General features: G+C 36.5%; 1 protein-coding gene across 1 annotated transcript in view; it reads right to left on the bottom strand.

Annotated features, from left to right (window-relative positions):
- Positions 1-27,599, bottom strand: part of PRKDC (protein kinase, DNA-activated, catalytic subunit) — a 167,699-nt gene that overhangs the window by 114,991 nt on the left and 25,109 nt on the right. The window contains exons 10-20 of the mRNA XM_063451401.1: positions 26,845-27,002; positions 26,094-26,240; positions 24,816-24,980; positions 24,221-24,389; positions 23,086-23,135; positions 21,296-21,421; positions 10,744-10,893; positions 9,395-9,510; positions 5,684-5,843; positions 3,619-3,705; positions 712-831 (exon numbers count right to left, since the gene is read on the bottom strand). Coding sequence (XP_063307471.1) covers positions 712-831; positions 3,619-3,705; positions 5,684-5,843; positions 9,395-9,510; positions 10,744-10,893; positions 21,296-21,421; positions 23,086-23,135; positions 24,221-24,389; positions 24,816-24,980; positions 26,094-26,240; positions 26,845-27,002 — 1,448 coding nt within the window. The remainder of the gene's footprint in view (positions 1-711; positions 832-3,618; positions 3,706-5,683; positions 5,844-9,394; positions 9,511-10,743; positions 10,894-21,295; positions 21,422-23,085; positions 23,136-24,220; positions 24,390-24,815; positions 24,981-26,093; positions 26,241-26,844; positions 27,003-27,599) is intronic.

Genomic DNA, 27,599 nt, shown 5'->3' with positions numbered 1-27,599 from the left:
ACAAAAATCTGCACACCAGTCAAGCCATAAGACTTGCTTTTCCCACAGAAATCCCCAAACTGCAGCGATGTTGCAGCCGCAAAGGATTCTGGGTGGGCATATGCAAATTAGTTTAACAAAGAATCACATTTTTGCCTCATTCCCTTTTAAACATGGATTCCTTTTAATCTGTGTTTGTAGTATACAACTGCTTGGAACACAATTTAGGAAAAGATGCAAAACCAGTGAACCACTCATGGACAGCTGTTTCGTTGTTAATGCAACTCATCAGCATGAGGTTGGTTACTGGTTTGCTTATTGAGGCTTGGTAGTGCTTGGGAAGCAAAATCCATTGGAATGAGGCAAAAATGTGATTCTTTTTTAAACTAATTTGCATATGCCCACCCAGAATCCTTTGCGGTTGCAACATCGCTGCAGTTTTGGGATTTCTGTGGGAAAAGCAAGTCTTATGGCTTGACTGGTGTGCAGAATTTTGTTTAACATTGTATTAACTATATATATATATATATATATTACTCAATCATCTGGGGTGGCAAGACATAGCCGTACGTATTACATGTGACAATATTCGGCGCAATGACTTATGGGGCTAGCATAGATTTTTTTTTTCCAGGGCTGCTTTGTATCCCCAGTCCGGCCCTCTGAACCTCTCAACATTTAAAAAATAAAAAATAAATAGCAGTCCTTTATGCCTGGAAGCATTTCACCTACCTGTAATGCAGGGATGTAGGCTTTAATATCCAACATGATGATTTCATGGGGCAGATACAGAATTAATGTTAAACAGGAAGCCAAGAGCTCATCTTTAAACTGTTTCATCTTTGCAGATACCTGTACAACAGAGAACCATTTTAGTATTATAAGCAATTAGTTGACAAAAGCGTTAGGTCCACAGAAAGATGCATATCAATAGAGAAACAAAGATGTAGGAAGTAAAATGCTTCTACAATAATGTAAAAAATAAGAAGCGTACCAAAAAGACTGTGGTAAGATCAAACACGATAAAACTCGACTACGTGCAATTGGAAAAATTACTGTTGTATTTTAAATGTTTCTATCATATCCCCCCTGTCTCGTCTTTCCTCCAAGCTATACATGTTAAGATCCTTTAACCTTTCCTGGTAAGTTTTATCCTGCAATCAATGAACCAGTTTAATAGCCCTTCTTTGAACTCTCTCTAAGGTATCAATATCCTTCTGAAGATACGGTCTCCAGTACTGTGTACAGTACTCCAAGTGAGGTCTCACCAGTGTTCTGTACAATGGCATGAGCACTTCCCTCTTTCTACTGCTAATATCTCTCCCTATACAACCAAGCATTCTGCTAGCATTTCCTGCTGCTCTATTACATTGTCTGCCTACCTTTAAGTCATCAGAAATAATCACCCCTAAATCCCTTTCCTCAGATGTTGAGGTTAGGACTCTATCAAATATTCTGTACTCTGCCCTTGGGTTTTTACGTCCAAGATGCATTATCTTGCACTTATCCACATTAAATGTCAGTTGCCACAACTCTGACCATTTTTCTAGTTTACCTAAATCATTTTCCATTTGGCTTATCCCTCCTGGAACATCAACCCTGTTACATATCTTAGTATCATCCGCAAAAAGACACACCTTACCATCAAGACCTTTTGCAATATCACTAATAAAAATATTAAAGAGAATGGGTCCAAGTACAGATCCCTGAGGTACCCCACTGGTGACAAGCCCAAGCTTCGAATATACTCCATTGACTACAACTCTCTGTTGCCTGTCACTCAGCCACTGCCTTACCCATTCAACAATATTGGAATCCAAACTCAAAGATTGTAGTTTGTTGATAAGCCTTCTATGTGCAACAGTGTCAAAAGCCTTACTGAAATCGAGGTAAGCAATGTCTACTGCACCACCCTGATCTATAATTTTAGTTACCCAATCAAAAAAACCAATAAGATTAGTTTGGCATGATCTCCCTGAAGTAAACCCATGTTGTCTCTGATCTTGAAATCCATGTGTTTTTAGATGTTCAACAATCCTATCCTTTAACATGGTTTCCATCACTTTCCCCACTACTGAAGTTAGGCTTACTGGCCTATAGTTGCCCGACTCCTCCCTATTACCTTTCTTGTGAATGGGCACAACATTCGCTAACTTCCAATCTTCTGGGACTACTCCTGTTATAAATGATTGGTTAAATAAATATGTTAATGGTTTGGCTAGTACACCACTAAGCTCTTTTAATAGCTTTGGGTGTATTCCATCAGGTCCCATTGACTTATTTGTCTTTACTTTTGACAGTTGAAATAGAACCTCTTCCTCTGTAAACTCACGTGTAATAAATGACTCATTTATCCTTTTTCTTAACTGAGGTCCCTTTCCTTCATTTTCATCTGTAAATACCGAACAAAAATATTCATTGAGGCAGTCAGCTAGACCTTTATCCTCATCTACATACCTTCCTTCTTTTGTTTTTAATCTAACTAATCCTTGTTTTACTTTTCTTTTCTCATTTATGTATCTAAAAAAGGTTTTGTCCCCCTTTTTTACTGACTGTGCTATTTTCTCTTCTGTGTGTGATTTGGAAGCTCTTATAACTTGCTTAGCCTCTTTCTGCCTAATCTTATAGGTCATTCTGTCTTCCTCACTCTGGGTTTTTTTATAATTACTAAATGCTAACTTTTTGTTTTTTACTATTTTGGCTACATCTGTGGAGTACCACATTGGTTTCTTGAATTTTTTGCTTTAACTGACAAGCCTAATGCAATTTTCTGTTGCCTTCAGTAGTGCAACTTTTAAATAATCCCATTTCTTTTGGACTCCATTTAAATTGCTCCAGTCCGATAATGACTCCTTTACACATATTCTAATTTTGGAAAAGTCTGTTTTTCTAAAGTCTAAAACTTTTGTTTTTGTGTGGTGTGACTCAGTCACTGTTCTTATATTAAACCACACTGACTGATGATCACTGGATCCTAAACTTTCACCTACAGTAATATCTGATACCAAATCTCCATTTGTTAACACTAAATCTAGTATGGCCTCTTTACGAGTTGGTTCCTCAACGACTTGTTTTAGAGACAATCCCAGTAGGGAGTTTAGAATATGTGTGCTCCTGGCACAAGTAGCTATTTTTGTTTTCCAATTTACATCAGGAAGATCATTGTCATTTTAGCTATTTCTTCAACTGTTACAATCCACCTGCAAAGTTCGGGTTGGACTTTGAGAACACCTTCTTGGGAAACCTGACTTCTCAAGTTTCTATGCCCAAGAAAAACTTTTCAAAGTCTAGCTTGAGATATGCAGTTGATGCATAACAGTATTGTTTGTAATAAATAATGCAATAAGATGTACATATGCAATATTCACATAAGGCTCAGTTGAACAAGCTAAACAAACTTTATAATAACATGTTGTAAACTAAAAAGGCACAATAAAAACAGAATGATAAACCTTAAAGGGACTGGTTAGTATATGATTAGAAAGAACAGGTTAAGATTACAGTGACATTTACTGTACTTCATTTTATCAAACTGCCATTTTTTTCAGTATTTACCAAATAATCATGTGATCTACAAATTTGTATTTTCGACGGCTCCACAACACTCACTGTATTTTACAGTTAATAGTTATGACTTACCTCTTTTCCAAATTTAGCAAAAAGAGCAAAACAAGAAAACCTTTGAGGATCATTTGGACATTTTGCATTACTTTTTGGACTGATGCCCTGCAAGAAAATATAATTTAGCAGATTAATGGAGACAGAAATAGGTTGGAAAACATATGTAAAAACAGGTTTAACAAAGAAACAAATATATGTCATTATGGATGCTGATCTGCAATGCGATCAATTCTATAATTGCTATAATTCTCATCACTTGTAGGTTCTTTATATTTTTGCAAAACCTTTTCAAATGAAAATGTATGCATGAGAGGTCAACTTTAAAGCATGGCAGGTGGGGGGGAATGCTTGGTAGGAGACAGTATTTTTTATGATGCTGTGTTACTAACCAGCTTAATCCCTTTATACACAAATCATCAGCTCCTACAAAGAAGCAGAATTGAAAATAGAGCTGACTCTGTACGTGAACTACATTCATCTATACAGACCTTGGCAGCCTGATCTACTATGCTGCCAAGCAAATTCTACACAATGAGAATTATCCTACATTTTTTTTTAACAGGGGATTTGCCACTGGTAACTGAGAAACACTCTAGGTCGATATGATTTGAACCCTATCATATAACGGAGCATTGCCGCTGGTACTGCTCCACCCTATGGGCCCGGCAAGTGTTATTCCAGTCCATTAAGAAATTACTAGTCCCCCAGTTTTTGGATATTATTAGGATTCAAAGATTACCTTTCATACATAATGTAAGGACTATGCATTACTATGTTTAGTTTGACCTGTGGCACTACCCTAAGTTTTCCACTACGCTGGCTGGCCTGAGGCTTACAGTGGAGCCGCTATAAGGAGATAGTGCCGTGAGTGCAACACTCGGGTACATAACAAGTCACCTTCGCCTATGTAGTTTGGTGGATATTAATCAAATTTTCCTTAATTTTTCTCAACACTGGATTCTATTCACTGCGCTTTAACCTTCTGGTTGTAACTGGAAGAGATTGCATTGAGGCTAGGTGGAAGGCTGCCTGAAGCTTTGAATTTAGTTTTTGTCTACCTTTTATATTTGCTTTTCATTTAAATGTGTAGTTTTCATTTTCTCTATTTAGGCAAAACCGACATCTTTTTCAGCATGTATCACTAGGGCCACAGGCCTTACCACTCACATATTAGTATTTCCATTAACGGGCCCTCATAAAAGGCTGAGTCTGTATTGGGATACAATACCTTTGTGTTGCAAATTACAAGGAAATATTTAGCAATTCACTACCTCTCTTTTCCCCTAGCACGAGCACTTGGGGTTTGAAGAACAGGATGCTCAGAATGTAAAAGTCTTTTATATGATTATAAGCTATAGAAAAAAAACGGTAACCAAATACAGGAATAGAGAGATTCTGTGATCTATCCTAATATCTTCAGCACTTTTATCCCCTTTACTTTTCTGTGTATGTTTTATATTACAAAGAACAATGTACTTGTTTTCACACCACCTTTCAGCTCATGCTTTATAGCTATTTGACAAGCCCTTCAAACAACCTAACGGTATATTAGGCTAAACTATTGGAAGGCATCCAGTTTTTTGTTCACATAGGTGATTCGAGAATTGTAAGAATGTTAATTTACCTAGTTCTTTACTACTACTACTATATATCTGATGGCTTCTTAGGGCTATTGTGAGTTGACATTCTAGCAAAACAAAGTAATCACCATAAAGTAAACCTTTGAACAATTTGTAAACAGCATGTAATGATAACGACTTCTTTATGGGAATTGTTTTGTGTTAAATCACAGATTTTATTACAGTTCTGTTATTTTCTTATTTTTTGTTGGTGTTGTAATGTTATTTATAATACTCAATAAAACGTTATTGAATATAAAACATGGCAAGCAATCCTTGTTATATGATATAAGTCTTTGCATACTGCAATAATTTCTTGCATTTGCATACACTTAATGTAAAAAAAAAAAAAAAAAAAAAAAGGCTAAAGCATGACACTAGCACAGTGTCCAATTGATGTTTGGCCAAAATTTAAATTGGATAACGTAATAAGACACTTAAAAATCTCAAAGTGCATAACGTACCTGAAAATATTTTAATTGTTTTGCATTTTTCATTGCAATTGACAGAAGCCTGTAGAAACCACTGATCAGCGGCGAGCGTGTAGATTGAAGCACGAGTTCATAACCAAACACATATACCCATGGTTCAAAGTATTCCACATGCTTGTTTGGTAATATTGCACTAAAAAAAACATAACATGCTCAATATGAAAACTGTTATAAACAAGGATTTCTAGACTGTAAAGTAACAACAGACAAATTGATGGAGTCCTATAGATATCTATCTATCTATATCTATATATATATATATATATATATATATAGATATAGATAGATAGATAGATAGATAGATATCAAGGAAACTAAAAGGATATACTTGTTCAAGATAGTGAGAATCCCTAATGTATCAGATGCGAAACAACATCCAAAAACTATTACACCGATAGTCACATATGGTGGTACTGCCCAAACATCACTGGATATTGGCACAGCATACACACAAAAATAAACGCAATCCTGGATTCAGACCTGCCCTTCCAACCTCTATCACAGCATACTACCTCTTTCTGCATATAAAAAAATTAATAAAAAATTACTAGACATCTCTTGCATGTCACCAAGTCTTTGCTCCCTACTAAATGGCACATGATAGAGGTGCCCACTACTCAACGGTGATAGCCAAGGTGGAGGGGACCTATGACATGGAAAATCTTACTGTCTCCATGCACAGATGTGCAGACAATTCTGCCCAGACGTGGGCTTTCTGGAGAGATTATATGGTCCAGAGGTGAACTGGAACCAAGCAATCGTTCCTTTCCTTGGCATGCTGTAAGAGGCTCTGGAAATACTCTTCACAGGACCAGAGGCTAGTGATATCTATGTCTCCTCACTCACATATGCACAGTCTCAAGGTTTTGGTGAATTGACTGAAAATTCTGAATGCCTTCATGTTAAAGGTAAATGGGGAGAAGGAGAGTCTGATCTCATTGCCTATAATAGGATAATGTAAACAATTTAAAAACTGAACTAGGCTTTAATCATTGGTTTAAAGATGCCAATAGAAAAAGAGACTCGGCCGTCGCTGTCTTACTAGACCACAAGTCAATAGTGGCAGCTACGGTAGAGGGCATGAAGAGAAAAAATTCAAATAGTAAAAGTATAGTAAGTGGTACAAGGGTATGTACAATACAGAGGAAGAAAGAGAGAGAAGGTTAAATAGTAACAAAACCCTCACAAATCATGAGGGATGAAACTAAAGATAGGATGCCTGGGCAATTCTCGTCAACTGACGGCGAGAAGCCCACGCAATTTCTTAGTTGGATCTAGTTGGTAGGTTCCTGTGTATTGACAGGAGTATAATCTGTCGCATGTCCCGGGTAGTTGAACAACGTTAATATAGTACACCGTACTTATGTCAATGTATCGGGGTCTAGGATACAGTACAGTGTTAACGTCAGTGATTCAACTGAGGGGGATGCTGCTGCAGATTAGGTTTTGTGTATCAATAGTGGTATACACTGTAGCATGTCCCCGGAGGTCAAATCTAGATCTTCACATACACTGTATTTGTGTCAGAGTGTGAGACACAATATGCAATATAATGTCTTGTGATACAATTTGACTGAGGAGGGATATTGCTACAGAGAAAGTATAACCTGTTCCTGTCACAGCGGGTAAGTCTGTAGTCAGGGTTGTATGCCGAGGAGTGTGTGTCCAACAGCGCATACATGTGTCTGAGTCCGTTATGAGGAGTCAGGAGTTCGCTTTATCGGTAGCAGAAATATCTACCATAAATGCCTATAGCGATGATACCGTGATGGCTAGTGACCTGGGTCGACAGGATCTCAAATGTATAGGTAGAGAAAGTAAGAGAAAGGTGCCTTCGAGGGTACCCGGTATAGGAAAGGAGGATAAGAAAGTTTGACTGCTAGAGAACTAACAAACTGACCCCTTAGTTTACGGAAAGGTACTGGGCTACAGAATTCCTTGCTGACACCTGTTGTGTATCTTGGTCGATATGTGTCTCTGACTGTTCGTCCGCTGTCTCCCCATAGCGAGTAAGTAACAGCGGTAAAGTTAAGTGTCGGGGGGGAGAGGAGATGACGAGAGACACGGCAGGCAGGGTCGGAAGGATATGATGATAGGAACAAAACAATCGTCGCGCCCCGACGCGCGTTTCGCCTTGCTTCAAAGGCTCATGAGCCTTTGAAGCAAGGCGAAACGCGCGTCGGGGCGCGACGATTGTTTTGTTCCTATCATCATATCCTTCCGACCCTGCCTGCCGTGTCTCTCGTCATCTCCTCTCCCCCCCGACACTTAACTTTACCGCTGTTACTTACTCGCTATGGGGAGACAGCGGACGAACAGTCAGAGACACATATCGACCAAGATACACAACAGGTGTCAGCAAGGAATTCTGTAGCCCAGTACCTTTCCGTAAACTAAGGGGTCAGTTTGTTAGTTCTCTAGCAGTCAAACTTTCTTATCCTCCTTTCCTATACCGGGTACCCTCGAAGGCACCTTTCTCTTACTTTCTCTACCTATACATTTGAGATCCTGTCGACCCAGGTCACTAGCCATCACGGTATCATCGCTATAGGCATTTATGGTAGATATTTCTGCTACCGATAAAGCGAACTCCTGACTCCTCATAACGGACTCAGACACATGTATGCGCTGTTGGACACACACTCCTCGGCATACAACCCTGACTACAGACTTACCCGCTGTGACAGGAACAGGTTATACTTTCTCTGTAGCAATATCCCTCCTCAGTCAAATTGTATCACAAGACATTATATTGCATATTGTGTCTCACACTCTGACACAAATACAGTGTATGTGAAGATCTAGATTTGACCTCCGGGGACATGCTACAGTGTATACCACTATTGATACACAAAACCTAATCTGCAGCAGCATCCCCCTCAGTTGAATCACTGACGTTAACACTGTACTGTATCCTAGACCCCGATACATTGACATAAGTACGGTGTACTATATTAACGTTGTTCAACTACCCGGGACATGCGACAGATTATACTCCTGTCAATACACAGGAACCTACCAACTAGATCCAACTAAGAAATTGCGTGGGCTTCTCGCCGTCAGTTGACGAGAATTGCCCAGGCATCCTATCTTTAGTTTCATCCCTCATGATTTGTGAGGGTTTTGTTACTATTTAACCTTCTCTCTCTTTCTTCCTCTGTATTGTACATACCCTTGTACCACTTACTATACTTTTACTATTTGAATTTTTTCTCTTCATGCCCTCTACCGTAGCTGCCACTATTGACTTGTGGTCTAGTAACACAGCGACGGCCGAGTCTCTTTTTCTATTGGCATCTTTAAACCAATGATTAAAGCCTAGTTCAGTTTTTAAATTGTTTACATTATCCTATTATAGGCAATGAGATCAGACTCTCCTTCTCCCCATTTACCTCTAATTGTCTGTGGGTTACCCCCCGTCCTTTACTCTGCTCTCATATGATTAATCAACTTTGATCCCTTTTTGGCCATCTCCTATTAAAAGCCTTCATGTTAAGATCTCATGATACAATTTGTAACACTGTATGTCTTTAATGCAAGTTACTTTCAAAATCATACTATTTATTACAAAACAGGATAAAACAGGATACTGTACATTGATGTTTTACATATTGAATAATAAAACACAATCAACATCATATACTGAAAATCACTGAATTTGCAAAAATAAATAAAATGCTCTACCTGCAAAATTCTACCAGGTTCACAAAAGCAGTAAAATCTTTTGGCTTGGTAGGGTGAAGATTAGCTGTTGGGTCAGATGTAGCGATCACAAAGGAACTACTTATTTCTTCATCACCCTTAAATAGAAAAGAATATAAGCATAATAATGCAAAGAAATAAAAACAAATATGACAAATGTATATTTTCTTCCCAATAATGTTCAATTCTCTTGTTATATTATTGTGATGTATGAGACCCTGCAACTCCCTGTTACCAGAACCTAGAGTGTAAACAAGTTTTCTTAGCTAATTACGGTACTTGATTCTTCTCTGAACAATATTCCTATAAAATATGGAACATAAAAATGTCCTCTGCTTTGTTGCACAGTTGGTATCTGAATTTATATTTTCCGAAAGCTAATGTCATCTTTAATGTTGTCCATTGTAGTTTGAGAATCCCCAATTCTCCTAATTTACTAGTCAAATCATTTCTTTTATTTATAACTTACAACAAACGTTCAAATACATCAATACAATTCTTCCAAATTGCCAAAGGGTAATATTTCTGGTGGTCCAATTTGTCATTAATAAGCCACAAATGTAATCATAATGGCTGTCACTTTTACCAATATAGCATTATCTGTGTACAAATTCAGACTTTCCTTTGCCTTACTTGAAGCACAAATGCCAGATCTATATGTCTGTTAGCTATAGTATGGAACCAAGGGGTTATAACATTCTAAAATCCATTCTACAGACGTGCAGGTGGTATTTACTGATTTTATGATTTAATTCCTAAGTATATCTTTATTGCTTTATTCCAAGCCATTTCTCAGATAGTGCAAACATAGACGTGCACTAATTTTGGTGTAAAGATAAAGTGAATCTGACCAACAAAATGAATAACAGTGCAAACATGACTTTACTAATAGTTTATTATTTTCAGGTTTTGCCCGTAAATATACAATGTGAAAATGTAGAGCTCTTTCGCGCACTTGTAAATGCACACACTATTAATCAAATTAGGAGAGAGGTATACATGTGCACATTTCAAGCATATTCATGGTTTTAGAGTGATGTTTTACATATTTCAACTTGTGTGATCATGTGACTTCTTTCATTACTCTTATCGCTGTTTCTAATAGTTATATGTAACAATAAACTTATAACCTTAGCTTTGTATTTTCACAATGTGGCTGACAAAGTGCATGTACATTAATTGTACATGTGTTATGGATATTTCTGGAAGGTCACATGTCAAATAAAAGTAGTGTTGACATGTTTGATATTTGTCCTAACAGCTAATTTGGAGCAAAAGCATGTCTGAATGCTCATCCTTTGGGATGACTACTGTTGCCAGGATATACTCACCATGTAACCAGCATCTTGTTTTTGGAGAGAAAGGTCTAATTTCTCAATAATCTTCAAAACAGATTTTATAAGTTCATCATACAGTAACCTATTCAGTGACTGCAGAGGCGAATTAATGGTGTGAAATATTTCATCAGAAAAAATGGATTCCTTAAATAAATAAATAAATAAAAAGTCACAATTAAACAACAAAATAACTATTTAATAATTAACTCACTGTTCACTTGGTAACTTGTTTCAAGTAATCACTCTTAGGCTAATCTATTTCTCATTTACCAATATAGTTAAGACAAAGTTAGATAATTGCAAAGTAGGTACTCATCAATAAATTATCATATTTCATTAACCCCTTAAGGACTGGACTGTTTTTGCGATGTTGTACATTTGCGACCAGGCCTCTTTTTACACTTTTGTGGTGTCTGTGTTTAGCTGTAATTTTCCGCTCTCTCATTTACTGTTCCCATACAAATTACATAGTTTTTTTCAGGACAAAAAAGGTTTTCTTTACATACCATTATTTATATAATCTCATGTAATTTAATTAAAAAAAATATGATGAAAAATTGAAAAAAATACATGTTTTTTGACTTTTACTTGAAAAATCTTTTACTCATCTACAAAAGCGAATAAAAAAAAAACTGCTAAATAGATTCAAAATTTTGTCCTGAGTTTTAAAATACCCAGTGTTTACATGCTTTTTTGCAAGTTATAGGGCTATAGGTACAAGTAGGATATTGCGGTTTCAAAACATAAATTGTTTAAAATGTATCAATAGTGACATTGTAACACTATTATCTGTCATAAATCTCTGAATAACACCCCACATGTACATATTTTTTTTAAAGTAGGCAACCCAGGGTATTCAATATGGGGTATGTCCAGACTTTTTTAGTAGCCACCTAGTCGCAAACACTGGCCAAAGTTAGCGTTCATATTTGTTTGTGTGTGAAAAAAGTAAAAAACTAAATTGAACGCTAATTTTGGACAGTGTTTGTGACTAAATGACTACTAAAAAAGACTGGACATACCCCATTTGCAATACCTTGGGTTGTCTTCTTTTGCAAATGGTATGCCATCATGGGGGTAATTCTCATTCCTGGGCTACCATACGCTCTCAAAGGCAACGTAACCAACCTGGCCATTTCCAATGTAAAAATATTTGACCCATATATTTGACCCTGTAACTTTCAAAATGCTATAAAATCTGTACATGGGGGGTACTGTTATACTCGGGAGACTTTGCTGAACACAAATATTAGTGTTTCAAAACAGGAAAACGTATCACAACAATTATATCATCAGTAAAAGTGTTGTTTGTGTGTGAAAAATGCAAAAAAAAAGTCACTTTCACTGACAATATCATCGCTGTGATATGTTTTACTGTTTTGAATCACTAATATTTATGTTCAGCGAAGTCTTCCGAGTAAAACGGTACCCCCCATGTACAGGTTTTCGGGTGAAATAGAAAGTTACAGGGTAAAATACAGTGCTAGCAAATTAAATTCTCTGGACTTTCGGCCTGGGTTGGCAGGCAGGTCCCTCAAACTGCAATTAATAAAATTACTTAATTATGTAAAAATATTAGATAAATACGCACGTAGAAGTTAAATATATATGCATATTTATATATTTGAAGTCTACGTCTATATTTATATAATTATTTATGTAATTTTGTATATGGACACATGTATATTTCGTATTATTTTTTTTATTTATATATACAGATATATATAAAATTTCATTCTAAGTGTATTTTGATATAAATATATATATTTTAATATCAAAATACAGTTAGAATAAAATTTCATATAGATATAATTTTTGTATATTTTTTATTATTATTTTTAAAAATTGTTATTTAATTTACTTTACTTATTATTTGTATTTTATAATATATAATATATATAATTATATATATTTTATATATATACGTGTGTAATTTAATTATAAGTGTATTTTTATATTAATATAAGTACATATTAATATAAAAATACACTTAGTATGACATTATATATATGATATATAGACCTATATTATATAAAATATAATATAGGTCTATTTATCATATATATATATACACATATATAATTATTATTTGTATTTATTAATATTAACCTTTATTTTTATTTTTATTTTACACTAGCAGGGAGACTGCCTGTCAGCACAGGCAGTCGCCCTGCAGGCAGACACATGGACACCTATTGTGACCATGTGATCGCTGTGTTGAGCGATCACATGGCCCCAGGGGTCCTAATCCGCCGCGGGGAGACTGTCTGGGCTGCAGACAGTCTCCCCACACCGGGAGCACCGCCGATCACCACCGGGGGAACGACGGCGATCGGGTAAGTACATTGCACCGTTAGGGCGGTTCAGGACCGTCACCGGTCGGCAATGCAAAAATGCCGATGAAGGTCCTGAATCGTCCTAGGTCGTTAAGGGGTTAAGCAAGCATTCAACTAAGCATCTTGGGAAATAAGAAACATTTTCAGTGCCCATTTCAGCCAGTCTTTTCAGCGTTTTATGCACAATCTTTTCTCAATTACATCTACAGACACTGGAAACAATAAAATATCAATGTACTATTTGTACCACGATACCTACAAGGCATTCTTAATGAAATGAGAAAAGGTGGGAGGGGAACAGCGCTACAGTACTGATCACAAGGGGGAAAAAAAAGCTGCACACCTGAAAGGAAGGGCTACCCTCAAACCCTTCAGAAAATGGAGAAAACAAAAAACAACAAATACAGGGTGCGCTGGATAAAATAAACGAAAACGATAACACAAAAAGGAAAGTCTCTATAGGTACAGTGTAGACCTTGAGTAAATGTTCTTCTGTTCTCGCTTTGGAATCGCAGTGGTTGGATATGAAACACAAAAGCAGAGAAGGGGGGGACCAATAGTGCAAAACCGTATGGTAGAGAGGATCACGAACAACACAGACGTAGAGAAATGCCAACTTACAATTTTTAGAGCTAAGCCCAGCTCTAGGTAAAACAGCTTACAGTGGTATTTGATACTCCCCACATGTAGGATATAACTGGGCAATTGGAGTCTCCACACGATTCTTTAAAACTTCTGAGACAGACGTCAGCATATAAAATATATAAAAGAAAAAAACCCAATGGTGCAATAACTTAGGTAGTACTGCAACAACAGACAACACAGAGGTCCTAAGAGTGCCAACTTACAATTTAGAGAGCTATAACCAGCTCTGAGTAAAACAGCATACAGTGGTATTTAAACTCCCCACGTGTAGGATATTCCTCTAGTGATATGCAAATAAGTGAAAAGTATACCCTTTGCCTCTAGAAAAATACACAAATAAAACGTCAATAAAATTACTCATGTAATAAATGCAACAGACTAAATAATAAAGTCCAATAATAGTCTGTGTAGGTCCCTTTGTTCCCGATGTTTTCTGGTGTTACTCCATGATCAAATAAAATATGAAAATGCAAAGAAAAAAAGGGGGTAAATTAGTGATACACTATTTCACTACAAAAAGGGAATCCTTTGTACAAATAAGAATATTAATAAATTGACTTTATTTGAATCTTAGCTGGAAGCTAAGTATCAATGTAAAAAACTTCACATAAATTAAAATTGGAATTAAAACAAACTCCAGATATCTTTAAATGAATAATAGTAGGACTTCGTTACGGTATGCCTACTAGTTAGTACAGAAAGTGCTGGGTGCAGACCTTATGCTGTTCTCGGCGTCCCGAAATCAGCAGTTCAGATGTTGGTTTGCTGGTAACAGTGAAGGTGAATGCTCCCCAGGCGCTGGCTTTCTGTGATGTGAGTTGTGTCCCTCCAAACGCGTTTCTCCGTTCCAACGGCTTTATCAATGGATGCGGACTTTTCAGGTAAATGCCGCTTTTATAGCGGACTCTGATTTTCATTTAACACTTAATCAAAAACGATGTTTCAAACTTCTGGAATTCCATAACATTCATTAATAATACAATGTGAATAGTCTAACACATATTTTCAAATTCTTATTTGCGATCATGCTCACAATGTTACATTTTTGTTATTATGTGTCGCCATGGTTACTCCCGCTGGATACAAATTCAAACGTAACTGTCTTTCTTTTAACTTTCAATATATGGACATAATTCACAGGGCATTTCTACAATATACAGTCATGTATCGGTACACTTTTTATTGTTAGTGCTTTCTAACCAAGGGAGTAATACCAGTGCACTAAAAATTAAATGTATAAAAATAAATGTATTTAAAAATAAATGTATTAAAAAATGTATTAAAAAATGGTATTCACAATCCGATGTTTTGCAGTGAGTACTATACAAGTAGGTATAACTCTCTACCAATTGCTAATATTGATTCACAACAATATAGATCCATAAAATATGCTCAACAATAAAATAATAATCATAAAAATAATATGAAAAAAAGAAGTAGTTTACTAGATACAATTACGAATCTATGTTCTCTGATTTAAAGGTGTATACATATTGGAAAGTTGTGTTTTGTCACTGGAATGCAAAATGGGGTTATAAAGTGAGATCACCTATCACATAGGGAATCTAACAGTTTATTAAACTAAAGATCATGGAAAATAGATAGAGCTATGCCATAATTAATGCAAAAGAATAAATTGCATGAGGGGAGATAAGTATGATGTTGTGCCTCTTAATTATATATTATTATTGTACTCCTATGAGGCACTATCATTTATGATTCGAGATAAATACTATTATGGATCAGTGAGTGACCGAATTACTATTCTTTAGGAATCGATAGGTTATTATCTATCGCTATTTATCCTAAAAAATGGCATAATTCAAATTCTGCATTCAAGCCATTTGGTTGTAGTGTATTTAAATTATATATCCATTTCATCTCTTGTATGCCTAGCTGTTTCGTGTGGTCTCCACCTCTCCAGTGTTTCTTTACTTTGCATATGGCTTTAAAGTTCAAAAGGCTCATATCTGCTCCATGGTACTGTGCAAAATGTGCCGATACTGTATGTTGCATAAATTTCTTTTTGATATTTAGCATGTGCTCTCTGACTCTTATATACAACTGTCTTTTTGTTCTGCCCACGTACTGGAGTCCACATGGGCATTCCAGTACGTAGATTAAATTCACACTTTGACACGTAATGAAGTCCTTAATTTTAAATACTTCATTACGATTATTAACTTTTCTGTTGGAGATTTCATGTACTCCTTTCAATGTAGTGTTTCTGCTGGTTTTGCAAGCAATACACTCATTGCAGTAGAAGAAACCCTTTTTTGTTCTTTTTCCTTCCTTCTTGTTTCCTTTCAGATGATTATTTGTTAATTTATTTTTGAGGTTCCTAACTCCTCTAAATATTATCCTGGGTTTTTCGGGTATGGTACTAGTCAAAGATCTGTCTCTTTTTAGTAGGTGCCAGTGTTTCATCAGGATCTTTTTAAGTTGTATATTCTCTTTACTATAATCCAGAATGATGGGTGGAAAAAGGTTAGTTTGCTGTGGTGTTGCTCTGTCATTTCTTTCCTTTTCTCTTAGCAGGTTACTGCGTTCTATATCCTTCACTCTCAGTAGGTCATATTCTACTTCCTTAGGATCATAGTTTTTAGCCAGAAAATTTTCTTTTATTTTCTCTGCCTGTTCTATATATACTTGTTGGTCTGTACAATTGCGCCTTAATCTTCTAAATTCATTGTATGGTACATTTTTCAGCCATGCTGGAAGATGGCAACTTTCCTTTAACCCCTTAAGGACACACGACGTGTGTGACACGTCATGATTCCCTTTTATTCCAGAAGTTTGGTCCTTAAGGGGTTAAGATGAAACTGTTGACATCAACTTCCTTGAAATGTGTCCTTGTTTTCAGGATACCTGACTCAATATAGATGGTAAGATCAAGGAAATCCACAGATGTAGTGCTGTGGATTGTATTGAGTGCTACTCCCCAGGTATTATTGTTGATGTATACAAGAAATTTATCAAGTTCTTCTATGCTCCCTTCCCATACAAGAAAGATGTCATCAATATACCTCTTGTACCTATGGATATTTTTATTCCATGAGTGGGTGTTCCAGATATAATTGTTTTCCCATTCGCCCATGAATATATTGGCAAAACTGGGAGCAAATTTTGTCCCCATTGCAGTCCCTCTCTTCTGTAGGAAAAATTGGTCTTCAAAAAGGAAATAATTGTTCTTAAGTATAAATTCAATGCTTTCGATTATAAACGTGATTTGTGACTCTTCTAGATCTCCAATCCTCCTCAGGGTGTTCTTAACTGAATTGCACCCTAATTCATGTTCGATTATGGTATACAGTGATGTTACGTCCATGGATACCAGGATGAGATTTTCCTTCCATACCACGGAAGCCAGTTCCCGAATCATCTGCGTTGTGTCTTTTAGATGTGATTTCACTCCAAATACATATGGTTGTAAGAAATGATCAATGTACTGAGACAAGTTTGAAGTGATGGAATTAATGCCAGAAATAATAGGTCTGCCTGGTGGTGTTCTCAGGTTTTTATGTATCTTTGGTAAGAAGTAGAATGTTGGAGTTTTCGGAAAATTTATATCCAGGAATTTGTATTCTGACGCTTTTAGGATTCCTACCTCTTCAGCCTGTATAAGCATATTTTTCAGTGCTCTTTGTATCTTTTCCAATGGATCCTTGGGTAGCTTTTCATAAGTTTCCCCATCTCCTAATAATCTATATGCTTCTTTTAAGTAATTTTCTTTAGTCATAATCACGATTCCTCCACCTTTATCCGCCGGTTTAATGCATATCTCTTCGTTATTCGATAGGTTCTCCAACGCTTCTATTTCTTTTCTCGTAAGATTATTTCTTTGGTAGTTATTTTTCTTGATCTTTCTTATGTCTTCTGTGACAAGTTCCTCAAACATTTCCATTCCAGCTGAGACTTGGTTATAGGGGTAGAAAGTTGAGGTAGGTTTCAAATTGCTATGTTTGAAGACATCCACTGTTTCTTCTTTTTTAGGTATGTCTTGAATTTGTGCAAAATGCTTCTTAATGCTGACTTTCCTAATGAATCTCTTAATGTCGATCATGGTATTGAATTTGTCGACATGCGCTGTTGGAGCGAATTTCAAACCTTTATTCAATGCTGAGATATGCGAAGGGGATAGCGTGATTTCTGCAAGGTTGAAGATGCCTATTGGCTGTTCTTCTTGTTTCTTTTTCTGTTTATTTCCTGCTCTTCTTCCTCCTCTATCTCTTCTGGATTTAAGTCCTTTCTTTTTCTCCTTTTTGGCGTTACTGGGTGAAACCATGTTGTGATTTCTCTTGTGTTCTTGCCTAAAAAAACCTCCTCTCTAGAGGGATTATGGATCTCTGCTTGTGTCGTCACAGTATTTCCTGTTCTGGATGTAGTACTATTATTTTCAGATCTTCTTGTTTCAACCGTATTCTCTTGCCTTAATTCTTTCACTCTTTTTCCATTTGCCTGTGCTGTATTGCTGTGTACATGCTTTCCCATTTTGTTCGATGTTCTAAGAGTTTCATCTTCCTCATTCTGCTTTCCCTGTCTCTTTACTCCTGTATATCCTGTAGATTGTGTTATTCTTTTTGCAAATTGATCCTCTTTCGTTTTCGTGTTGGGATTCTTCCATTTCTCACTTATCCTTTTGTTCCTATTGATTGGTATCAAATTAGGATTTCCTTCTTTACGTTGTTCTTGTGATGATGTTTGTGGTGGTCTTCTATCTTTTGGATTACGGCTGTTTGTTGTTTTCCAGTCCCACTTTTTTGCTTGATAGTTGTCTTTCGATTGATCATATGTGTCCTTTTCCTCCTGATGGTGGGTATGGTTGTATTGCGTGTTATATTTCTTATGGAAGTTTCTGACCCTGTCGTTCTTATAGTCTTCCATGTCTCTTACAAATTTTTTCTTTTTGATTTTCTTGATATCCTCTTCTAATCTGTCAACATTATCCGATATTTTCATAATTTTTTCTTGTGAATTATCATCTTCCAACATGGGCTCCAAGATTCTCTGTATTCCCTTAATTTCTTGGTCTAATTCTATCAGTTGTTTTTTTCTGCATTCTATTATAATGTCTAAAAAGACAAAAGAGCAGTCTTCCATTGCCTCATACCATCTTTCTTTTAGTTCGGAATCTTCTATTGAAAATGCAGGCTCTTTAAACAACCTTAATCCTCTTGGGGTGATATTGTCAATAATGTATTGTTGTAGTGTGGCTACTTCCCATTTTACTTTAAGTTCTTGTTTCAATAACCTTTCTAATTTTAAGAAGAGGAAATTTTTATTATATTTCGTTGTATAATCCCTCAGGATATCTGTGCCAAAGCATTTCGTTGCATTATTGGCCACTCTTTGTCTTAATGCATTGATATCCATCCTATTATAAAGGAGGCAAAGGAAAAAAAGGAGTGCAAGGCAGCAATAGATGCTAACAGGCTTGCACACTATTCCTCTAGTGATGCTTGTAGTGCCGGTCTTATGAAAAATAAAATCACAAGAGAGGGCCCATAGTGTTTTCCTTATGTAAAAATGACAAAGTGATAAAAAGAAACGTACTTACAGTGTTCAGAGCAGCCACACTGCTCTATGAACCAAGCGTAGGTGGAATAAAGAAATCCCTGGTGGGGATTATTCCACCTACGCTTGGAGTTTAAATACCACTGTATGCTGTTTTACTCAGAGCTGGTTATAGCTCTCTAAATTGTAAGTTGGCACTCTTAGGACCTCTGTGTTGTCTGTTGTTGCAGTACTACCTAAGTTATTGCACCATTGGGTTTTTTTCTTTTATATATTTTATATGCTGACGTCTGTCTCAGAAGTTTTAAAGAATCGTGTGGAGACTCCAATTGCCCAGTTATATCCTACATGTGGGGAGTATCAAATACCACTGTAAGCTGTTTTACCTAGAGCTGGGCTTAGCTCTAAAAATTGTAAGTTGGCATTTCTCTACATCTGTGTTGTTCGTGATCCTCTCTACCATACGGTTTTGCACTATTGGTCCCCCCCTTCTCTGCTTTTGTGTTTCATATCCAACCACTGCGATTCCAAAGCGAGAACAGAAGAACATTTACTCAAGGTCTACACTGTACCTATAGAGACTTTCCTTTTTGTGTTATCGTTTTCGTTTATTTTATCCAGCGCACCCTGTATTTGTTGTTTTTTGTATTCTTAATGAAATGTTCATAATCTCTTCAATCTACATTACAGTGGCCAAAAAGAGTTTAATTCTAAATGTAAATATGCTTAAAGGGACACTGTAGGCACCCAGACCACTTGAGCTTATTGAAGTAGTCTGGGTGCTGTGACTCTTTTGCACTTAGTGCTGCAATGTTTACATTGCAGCTCTAAGTCGGCCCCCAGGGGCTGTCTGCCAGACTGCCACTGGGGGCGCTTCCAGAATCCGTTATCTGACGCTCTACAACCTCTCGGACCTCCAGCGTCAGATTTTCCCCATAGGAAAGCATTGAATAATGACCCAGCTTCGATGGGACATCGGTTCTGGATTCAGGTAAGTGGCTAAAGGAGGACCTATTAACCCTATAGGGTGTGAGGGAGGCGGAGACCTATTAACCCTATAGTGCCCGGAAAACGGCTTTGTTTTCCTGGCACTATAGGATCCCTTTAATTAAAAAAAATAAAGTATCTAAAAATGTATTTAACACTGCAGAACAACTCTTCCCCGCCCCCGCCCCCTTTCCAAACATCCCCTAAATACATGGATATGGATGTTACCACTTTAAATAAAAAAATTAAAAACCTATTGTTGCATAAAATCCCACAGCTCCTCACTAGCACTCGACAAGAACAAAATTAATTAAGAGGCTCCAAAAGGATATTTTGCTTAGAAAACAAAAGAAAGAACGTAACCTAAAATGATCAATATAACAGCATGTCACTAGACACTGGAAATATTAAAGAAACAGACATTTTAATAGTTAAAAAGCTAAAGGTTGCAAAGTCTTATGATCCTTTTGTATCAATACATATTCATTATCTGTCTGCATTCACCCTATTGTACAGCACTGTGGAATATGTTGGCGCTGTAGAAATTCCAAAACAATAATAAAGGTACACTATGGGCACCAATGTGAATTTAATAGATAACTTCATACTCATTTTTACTCCACACACTCAAATCTCTCAAAAAATAGTACAGCAGCTTTCCATGATAAACAGCCATGTCTGACCATTCGTATGTCTTTGTTCATTTGATTTTTTTGAAGTACTTGAAACAGTAATCTCAAATAAAACTGACGATCATTTTAATGAATGGGAGACAGAACTGGAATCGGAGTGAGATGCTGCTCTAACTTCACAATTCACAATTTTAGCTCTCAATTCTATCTCTCAACTAATAGAAGAGAATCCTTTGAATAGTTGAAGGCTGCTTGCCTGAGAAATGGGGAAATCTGAGCAAATCTGGTCAAAGTGGTTATGATTCTCACAGTTTATTGGATTCTACATACAGTATTGTAAAAATAAGACACTGAAACGCAAAAACATGCATTAAATGTTTACACATCTTCGTGGATGAGAGGCTCCACTGGCAATATGATTTACTTCTATACCTTCATCCGATCGCAGTCGAGTAAGTTTCTGAAGAGGTCCAGGTAGTCTTTGTAAGAGGGTACTGCCCATTTTCCAGTTCGGATATCACTAGAAGAAGCTACATCGTCAGAATCTGGCCCTCCATCCTATGAAATATACATACAGTTAGATCAGCCACTAGAAACAACACAAAATCGAGAAATAAAAACTATTTGCCAAAACTGCATTTAAAAAAATTACAGGATTTTCCTCAAGCACTGTTGAATTAAAAGAAAAATAATATATGTATCTATATATACACATCACATTTCTAAAATTGATTTTAAAAAAAAAGACCATAAATGTCTGCTGCTCTGAAAATAGGCACTTAATCTGTACTACGGGGACAGATATGCATATGATAAAAAGCCTATGAAATCCCTTCATTAAAAGGGAAATACTCTTTAACTGAGCTTTTTGACACAAATATTGAGGTCGATTTGTGCATAAGGCATTAAGAGTGAGATTTGTGTGCTCTTTGGGGAACATATTACACATTGGGAAACAACAAAATTAGTTATATATAAAAAAAAAAATTAAACTGAAATTGAAATTGAAAAACTGACAAACATGTCATAACCTACTAAGAGACTTAAAGCAGATATGTTCCTACTGAGATTTTTCAACAACTCCGTAACTAACAAAATGTATCTATGGATTTTGCTTTTATTTTCCCAAAAAAACTCAGAAATAGTTTTATTATATTTGTTTGCATAAACCTACAAAAGTATACAATTATGTATAACAAAACAGAGAACTCAACAAGTATTAAAACACACACAGCAAAGGTATACAAAATAATATATAGGAAAAAAAATAAACACAATAGTGTAATATCTACAGAACAAAAACACTGAGTGGGGGAAGAAAAGCACTCACAAGATGAAACTTGTGAGAATGCAGGCCTGTCTGCAATTCAGATGTAGAGGATGAATTCAAACATCTTCAATCTTGAATTTATATAATAAAGTCCCGCGGTGTGAGGTGCTGGAAGGTTACAGCTGTTTCCTGAATCTCAGGCTCCGAACTCGCCCAGACCTCGCCACTCTGACAAAAAGCCCTAACAACCAGCGACAACATTGAGCCCAGCCAACGGGGAGCCGCCATCAGATCGACAACCAGGACTTTATTATATAATTCAAGATTGAAGATGGTCTGGCCTTATCCTCTACCTCTGAATTACCCCTGAGTTTCTTCCCCTATCCAGTGTCTTTTTTCGGTACATAAACGGAAAAATAGTGTTTATACTAGCCAGGAGAAACAACCTGTGACACAATGAATATTATAGAGATAAAATACAAAAATATGTATACAAACGTATTTCCTTAAAGATGAGGAACACAGGTTAACACAGGTAGCCTAAAAACAGAAAAAGCAACAAAACAGTGTAAACCGTAAAAGGAGATAGGGGATGGAGTTTGGACTATCACTCACATAGCCCAGAGCCGTCCCAGACTCTATATAGCAGGCTCTAGGGTGCCACAAATGGCTAAAACGTCTTGGTATCCCCAGAAAGCAGAATAGTGGGTGATGGATCTTCAGTAAAAAATACTTTATTGAATAAAATAAAATAAACAAGCAAACTAATAGTACTAACAGAAATGGGTACTAAAAATATATGTATATAGTGGCAGTGAAAATCTCTCACTAGGGATCACTCAGTGAAACCTAGTGAGAGTTTTTCACTGCCACTATATACATGTACTTTTAGTATAGTCCAGCGATTTAGTAAAGTCCAGCGATTGTAATATAAGTAAAAATGTAAATTTACCCTTGCAAATGAGACTGGTTTGGAGCACACTCTGATCAATCCTTGATGCACTGTAAGACATTTAGTGGAAAAGCAACAATTAATTCATAAATAAATATATTAAAACAGCCACTTTTACCCCTGTGCACACCAATGTGTGCACTTTTACGCAGTATTAATAGGACATGTTTCAAAAGCATAATAGATTAAATCTCTCCTTTTTCACTATTTAACATATTACATAGGTTTCTAAACTTATTTTCATTTTACTTAACATTTTCTTTGTAATATACGGTAATCATATTTTTACAAACATTTTTTTATTTTAATTGTTTTTATAAATACTTTATATTTAGCATCAAAATCATAGAATCTGGAAAACATCTGGAGCACAATTATCATACTTATTTCCTTTAGATTGTGCATCTTATTTATACAATGAATGAAATATTGCAAGTCACAATCTATACCACTACAACCATTTAATAAATGTGATTCCAATACACTACTACACAGAACTTCTGCATGCGCCTTAACAGTTGAAATTGTGCTTTTTCTTTACAACCCCCTACATTTTAGACAAACAAAGAGGGGCACATTCATTTTAGAGGTGTGGGGGGAATGTGGCCAGAGGCAGGGCTGTTTTGACAACTTTTAGGTGGTTTACTACTTATAACAAGTTATACAACTGAAATCTAATTTAAAACAAGAACATTGCATCTTATTAACAGACTGATGTCACATTTATTGTATTTAACCACACATTACTGTGAGTATTATTGCAGTGGAGCTCTGTTATACACTCAGACACACCAACAATATGGAGCTCCCAAAAAAGAGGAAAATTGGGATAGAAAGAGGGACAGATGGGTTTGGGTCCAAAACAGGGACTGTCCTTCCAAATAAGGATACTTGAGAGACATGGTTTAGCCATGAAACCCTTGTGTTGTGAAAGCACAGCCATGATTTTAACCACTAGCTTATGTCTTTGCATAAATATGGACATGTACAATTATAATTTCCCTTAATTTTAAGAGTTTATTTATTAGATGTTTTGTAGACGTTCATACATGAAAGTCTACACTTCGGTATGATTATCCTATGAATTGTGATTGCACAACAAAAGGAAGCTCTATATCACAAATCTGTGACTTACCCACAGTGCTGATTAAATTCCATAGAACTGGCCCTTTCCCTGCTAGAGACAAGAACACCTTTACTATAGACCTGCAGCAGGCAGACTGCATCTTCATACTGTACTGTGGGAAACTGTCAATCTGTACAACCAGTAGACGCTCCAGAACAGGTGTGTATACTTCAGGAATCTGTCAGAAGAAGAAGAACATCATGTTTTATCAACTACAGCTATAGCAACACAGCGCACTGTAGTAATTGTGATTTAAGAAGATGCATAAGATAGAGAATTGTATTGGAATTTAGGCCAAATTTAATTATTTCAGTGAAAACCATCAACATAGCTATGATCACAGCTTGGCTATTTTAGACTGTATTCACCACAGTTCCCTACTTATTGAATAAACCCCAAGGGTTAATACATATTATATATGGTAAAACAAACATGCATGTATCATTACACATAAGCACAGAGAGTATTTTTATAGAAGAAAAATGCATAGTAGAGAAATACTGTTGTAATTACCCAGATAGAAAAAAAGAAGTCAAAATCCAGCAGCAATTCTTAATGCTGTATTATTTACATATAGCCAATCTTTGTCATTTTGTGTACTTACATTGTCCAAGTGAAGTATCACACTAGCAATTGACTGAAGGAAATTGGGGAGCTGGTACACATTTTCCTCCTCGGTGTCTGCTTCTGTGAGATATGTTTGTTTGCAGCGCTGAATAAGCTCAACATACATGAAATCTACATCCTTTTCATTCACTGCCTTGCATGGCTTTTTTTAGAGACAAAGAAAAATATCAGTAAATTAAAACCAAACTGGCACCCTGTTACATAACTTGTACACAGTAGCAATATATCCACATTTATTCCACAGAGAACTTATGAAACTGATTGGCATAAGAAGAACTCCTTTATTACTAGCATTTAGCACCAACAAATTCGCCAACATACTTAAAAGGTTGATACAAGACTTAAAGAGAAACTATAGTGCCAGGAAAAAAAATCTCACATTCCTTGCACTATAACTTTCCCCTCTGTCAAGGCCCCAGCCCCTCCCCTGCATGGTGCACTTAGCTGGGGGCCAGCACTCCGCCCACGTTCCTCCGCCAAAGTAAGCCGGCAGGGGGAGACCTAATGCACATACGCGGCAATGGCCGCGCTCGCATTAGTACCTCTCCATAGGAAAGCATTATTCATATTACTATCTTCATAACCTACTCTCCCATAAAGCACCCATTATTCAATGCTTTCCTATGGGGATTCGGGTGAAGCTGGAAGTCCTCATGCATAGCGTGAGGACGTCCAGCATCATTTAGGCGACCAAAAATCACCTTTGAGTGCCGGGGAGCCCTGGAAGTCCCTTTAGTGGTGGACAGCCACTAGAGGAGGAGTTAACCCTAGCAGTTTTTATAAAAACTGCAATAATTACATGTTTAGGGTTAACAGTGATGGGACATTGCACTGAGACGACTTCAATGAGCTGAAGTGGTCATGGTGCCTACAGTGTCCCTTTAAAAGGGCTAAGCTCTATAACAAAATTGCATCACTGCAGAGAGTACCCTGCACATCCATTCTTACTTCCCACTGTGGCTTCCCAAGGTGCAAACATTATTGAAGTTATAAGTCTGTCTCCTGAAAATGATACAATAAAAACATTAAGAGTATATTTTGCTTTCTTAGTAACAGATCTGTCCAAAGAACCAAAGTTCTCTCACCTGCTGGATAATATGGCTACCGATATGTCTACTATCTGATTATCATGTAAATTAGACCCATCTTAGGCAATGAGTGGAACTGCAGCTGGGAATGAACTAATTATGTTCCATGTACACACATAAATAGTCACTTTACTTTATAATAAAAACAAGGTGGAAGATGGCCATACCCCAGCAAAAAGGCCATAGCCTCGAATAGCTATAACCAATTCCTTGTTACCGGACTCCATTTTTCTGATGATTTTATAGAACTCCTGCATGAAAAATTTCATCTTACTCTTGTGAGCTTCTGGATCACTGGTTACAATCACTGCTACCTAAAAAGGACAAGTCAGAATTACATTTAAAAAAAAAAAAGATAGCAATATAAATAATTGTAAACAGCATGGCATGAAACATATCTATATCTATCTTTCTATATATATAAATAAATAAAGGTTAGCCTCTAATAACATGCATTTCCAGATGGAAAACAACCTGCATTAGGCTCATATTACAATCACTGCTCTCTTAGAAAACTATTTTAGTCTCCAGTCTTAAACTAGAATCCCACTGTACAGGAGACAGACTATCTTCATAACCTACTCTCCAATAAAGCACCCATCTTAACTTATTGTAACACTAGGTGACAGACTAGTGTGTAATACAAAGAGCAGGCAAGGTGGAGGTATTGGATTACACCCAGGTTAACTCTTTAAAGGAAACTGGGAAACAATTGCAGAGAACTCTGGTAGTAAATGCACTGGGGTAAGGATATGATCAGTGAATGAATCAGTAAATGATATTAAAAGAAAGCCATGTCTATTCTATGTATAATACGTATGGGTGCACTTAAAGGGATACCCTCAAATTATGGCTGAACAAACAGCACAAATTCTAGGTTTTAAACTGCCAAACATATAGTTCAACAAATCACTATACCTGTTTAAGGAAGGCCTCTATGGCTGCAGTTGCTAGTTTCCTCATGTCAGGGTTTGAATGGCTACACCACTTGAACATTACTTCATATAGGGACTGGTATTTCTCCATGAGATAGATACTAAACTGAGAAGCATGTCGGGACAGTAACTGCAAGCCAGCTGCAATAAATAATAAATAAAATAGGCAATTAGAATAATAAATACATTTTGATATCCCATAAACCAAATTGTAAAAAATTTCATAAATCTTATAAACATCAACCCTATTAATTGCAATAGCTCAAAACACTCTAAACCAAATACCATACATAAAAGAAACCCTGTGCTTTTATATTTCAATAATCAGTGTTTGTAATAATCACAATACATAATATTCCCAACAGAATATTTAAAATAAAGTGTTTTTCAATATATGATTAAAGTGCAATGTGACTTTAAATACATAGTTGAAGTGCTGTTGACTCCAACAAATGAATAAACAAATGGACACTCACAGTAATAGATAATGATGGATCACTGAACACTGATGAAGCAGTAAATTCGGCAAAACGCATCATCACACATGCAGGACGTGATTGTCCCACCTTCAGGAAGTATTCTGAGAAATAGCATTGCCGGCAGCTGAAGTCATAAGCCTTGGTATTGTGCATACTACTAACTGTGTAGAGGCAACAGGGACAGGGTCGTTTTTCTGCATAGGCACGCTGGGCACTTACCCGGGGGCCCCACAACTATAGGGGCCCAACAGAGTTGCCC

This window comes from Pelobates fuscus, chromosome 4 (genome assembly GCF_036172605.1).
Source record: "Pelobates fuscus isolate aPelFus1 chromosome 4, aPelFus1.pri, whole genome shotgun sequence".
Taxonomy (NCBI): domain Eukaryota; kingdom Metazoa; phylum Chordata; class Amphibia; order Anura; family Pelobatidae; genus Pelobates; species Pelobates fuscus.
This window is presented reverse-complemented; position numbering and strand designations above follow the sequence as displayed.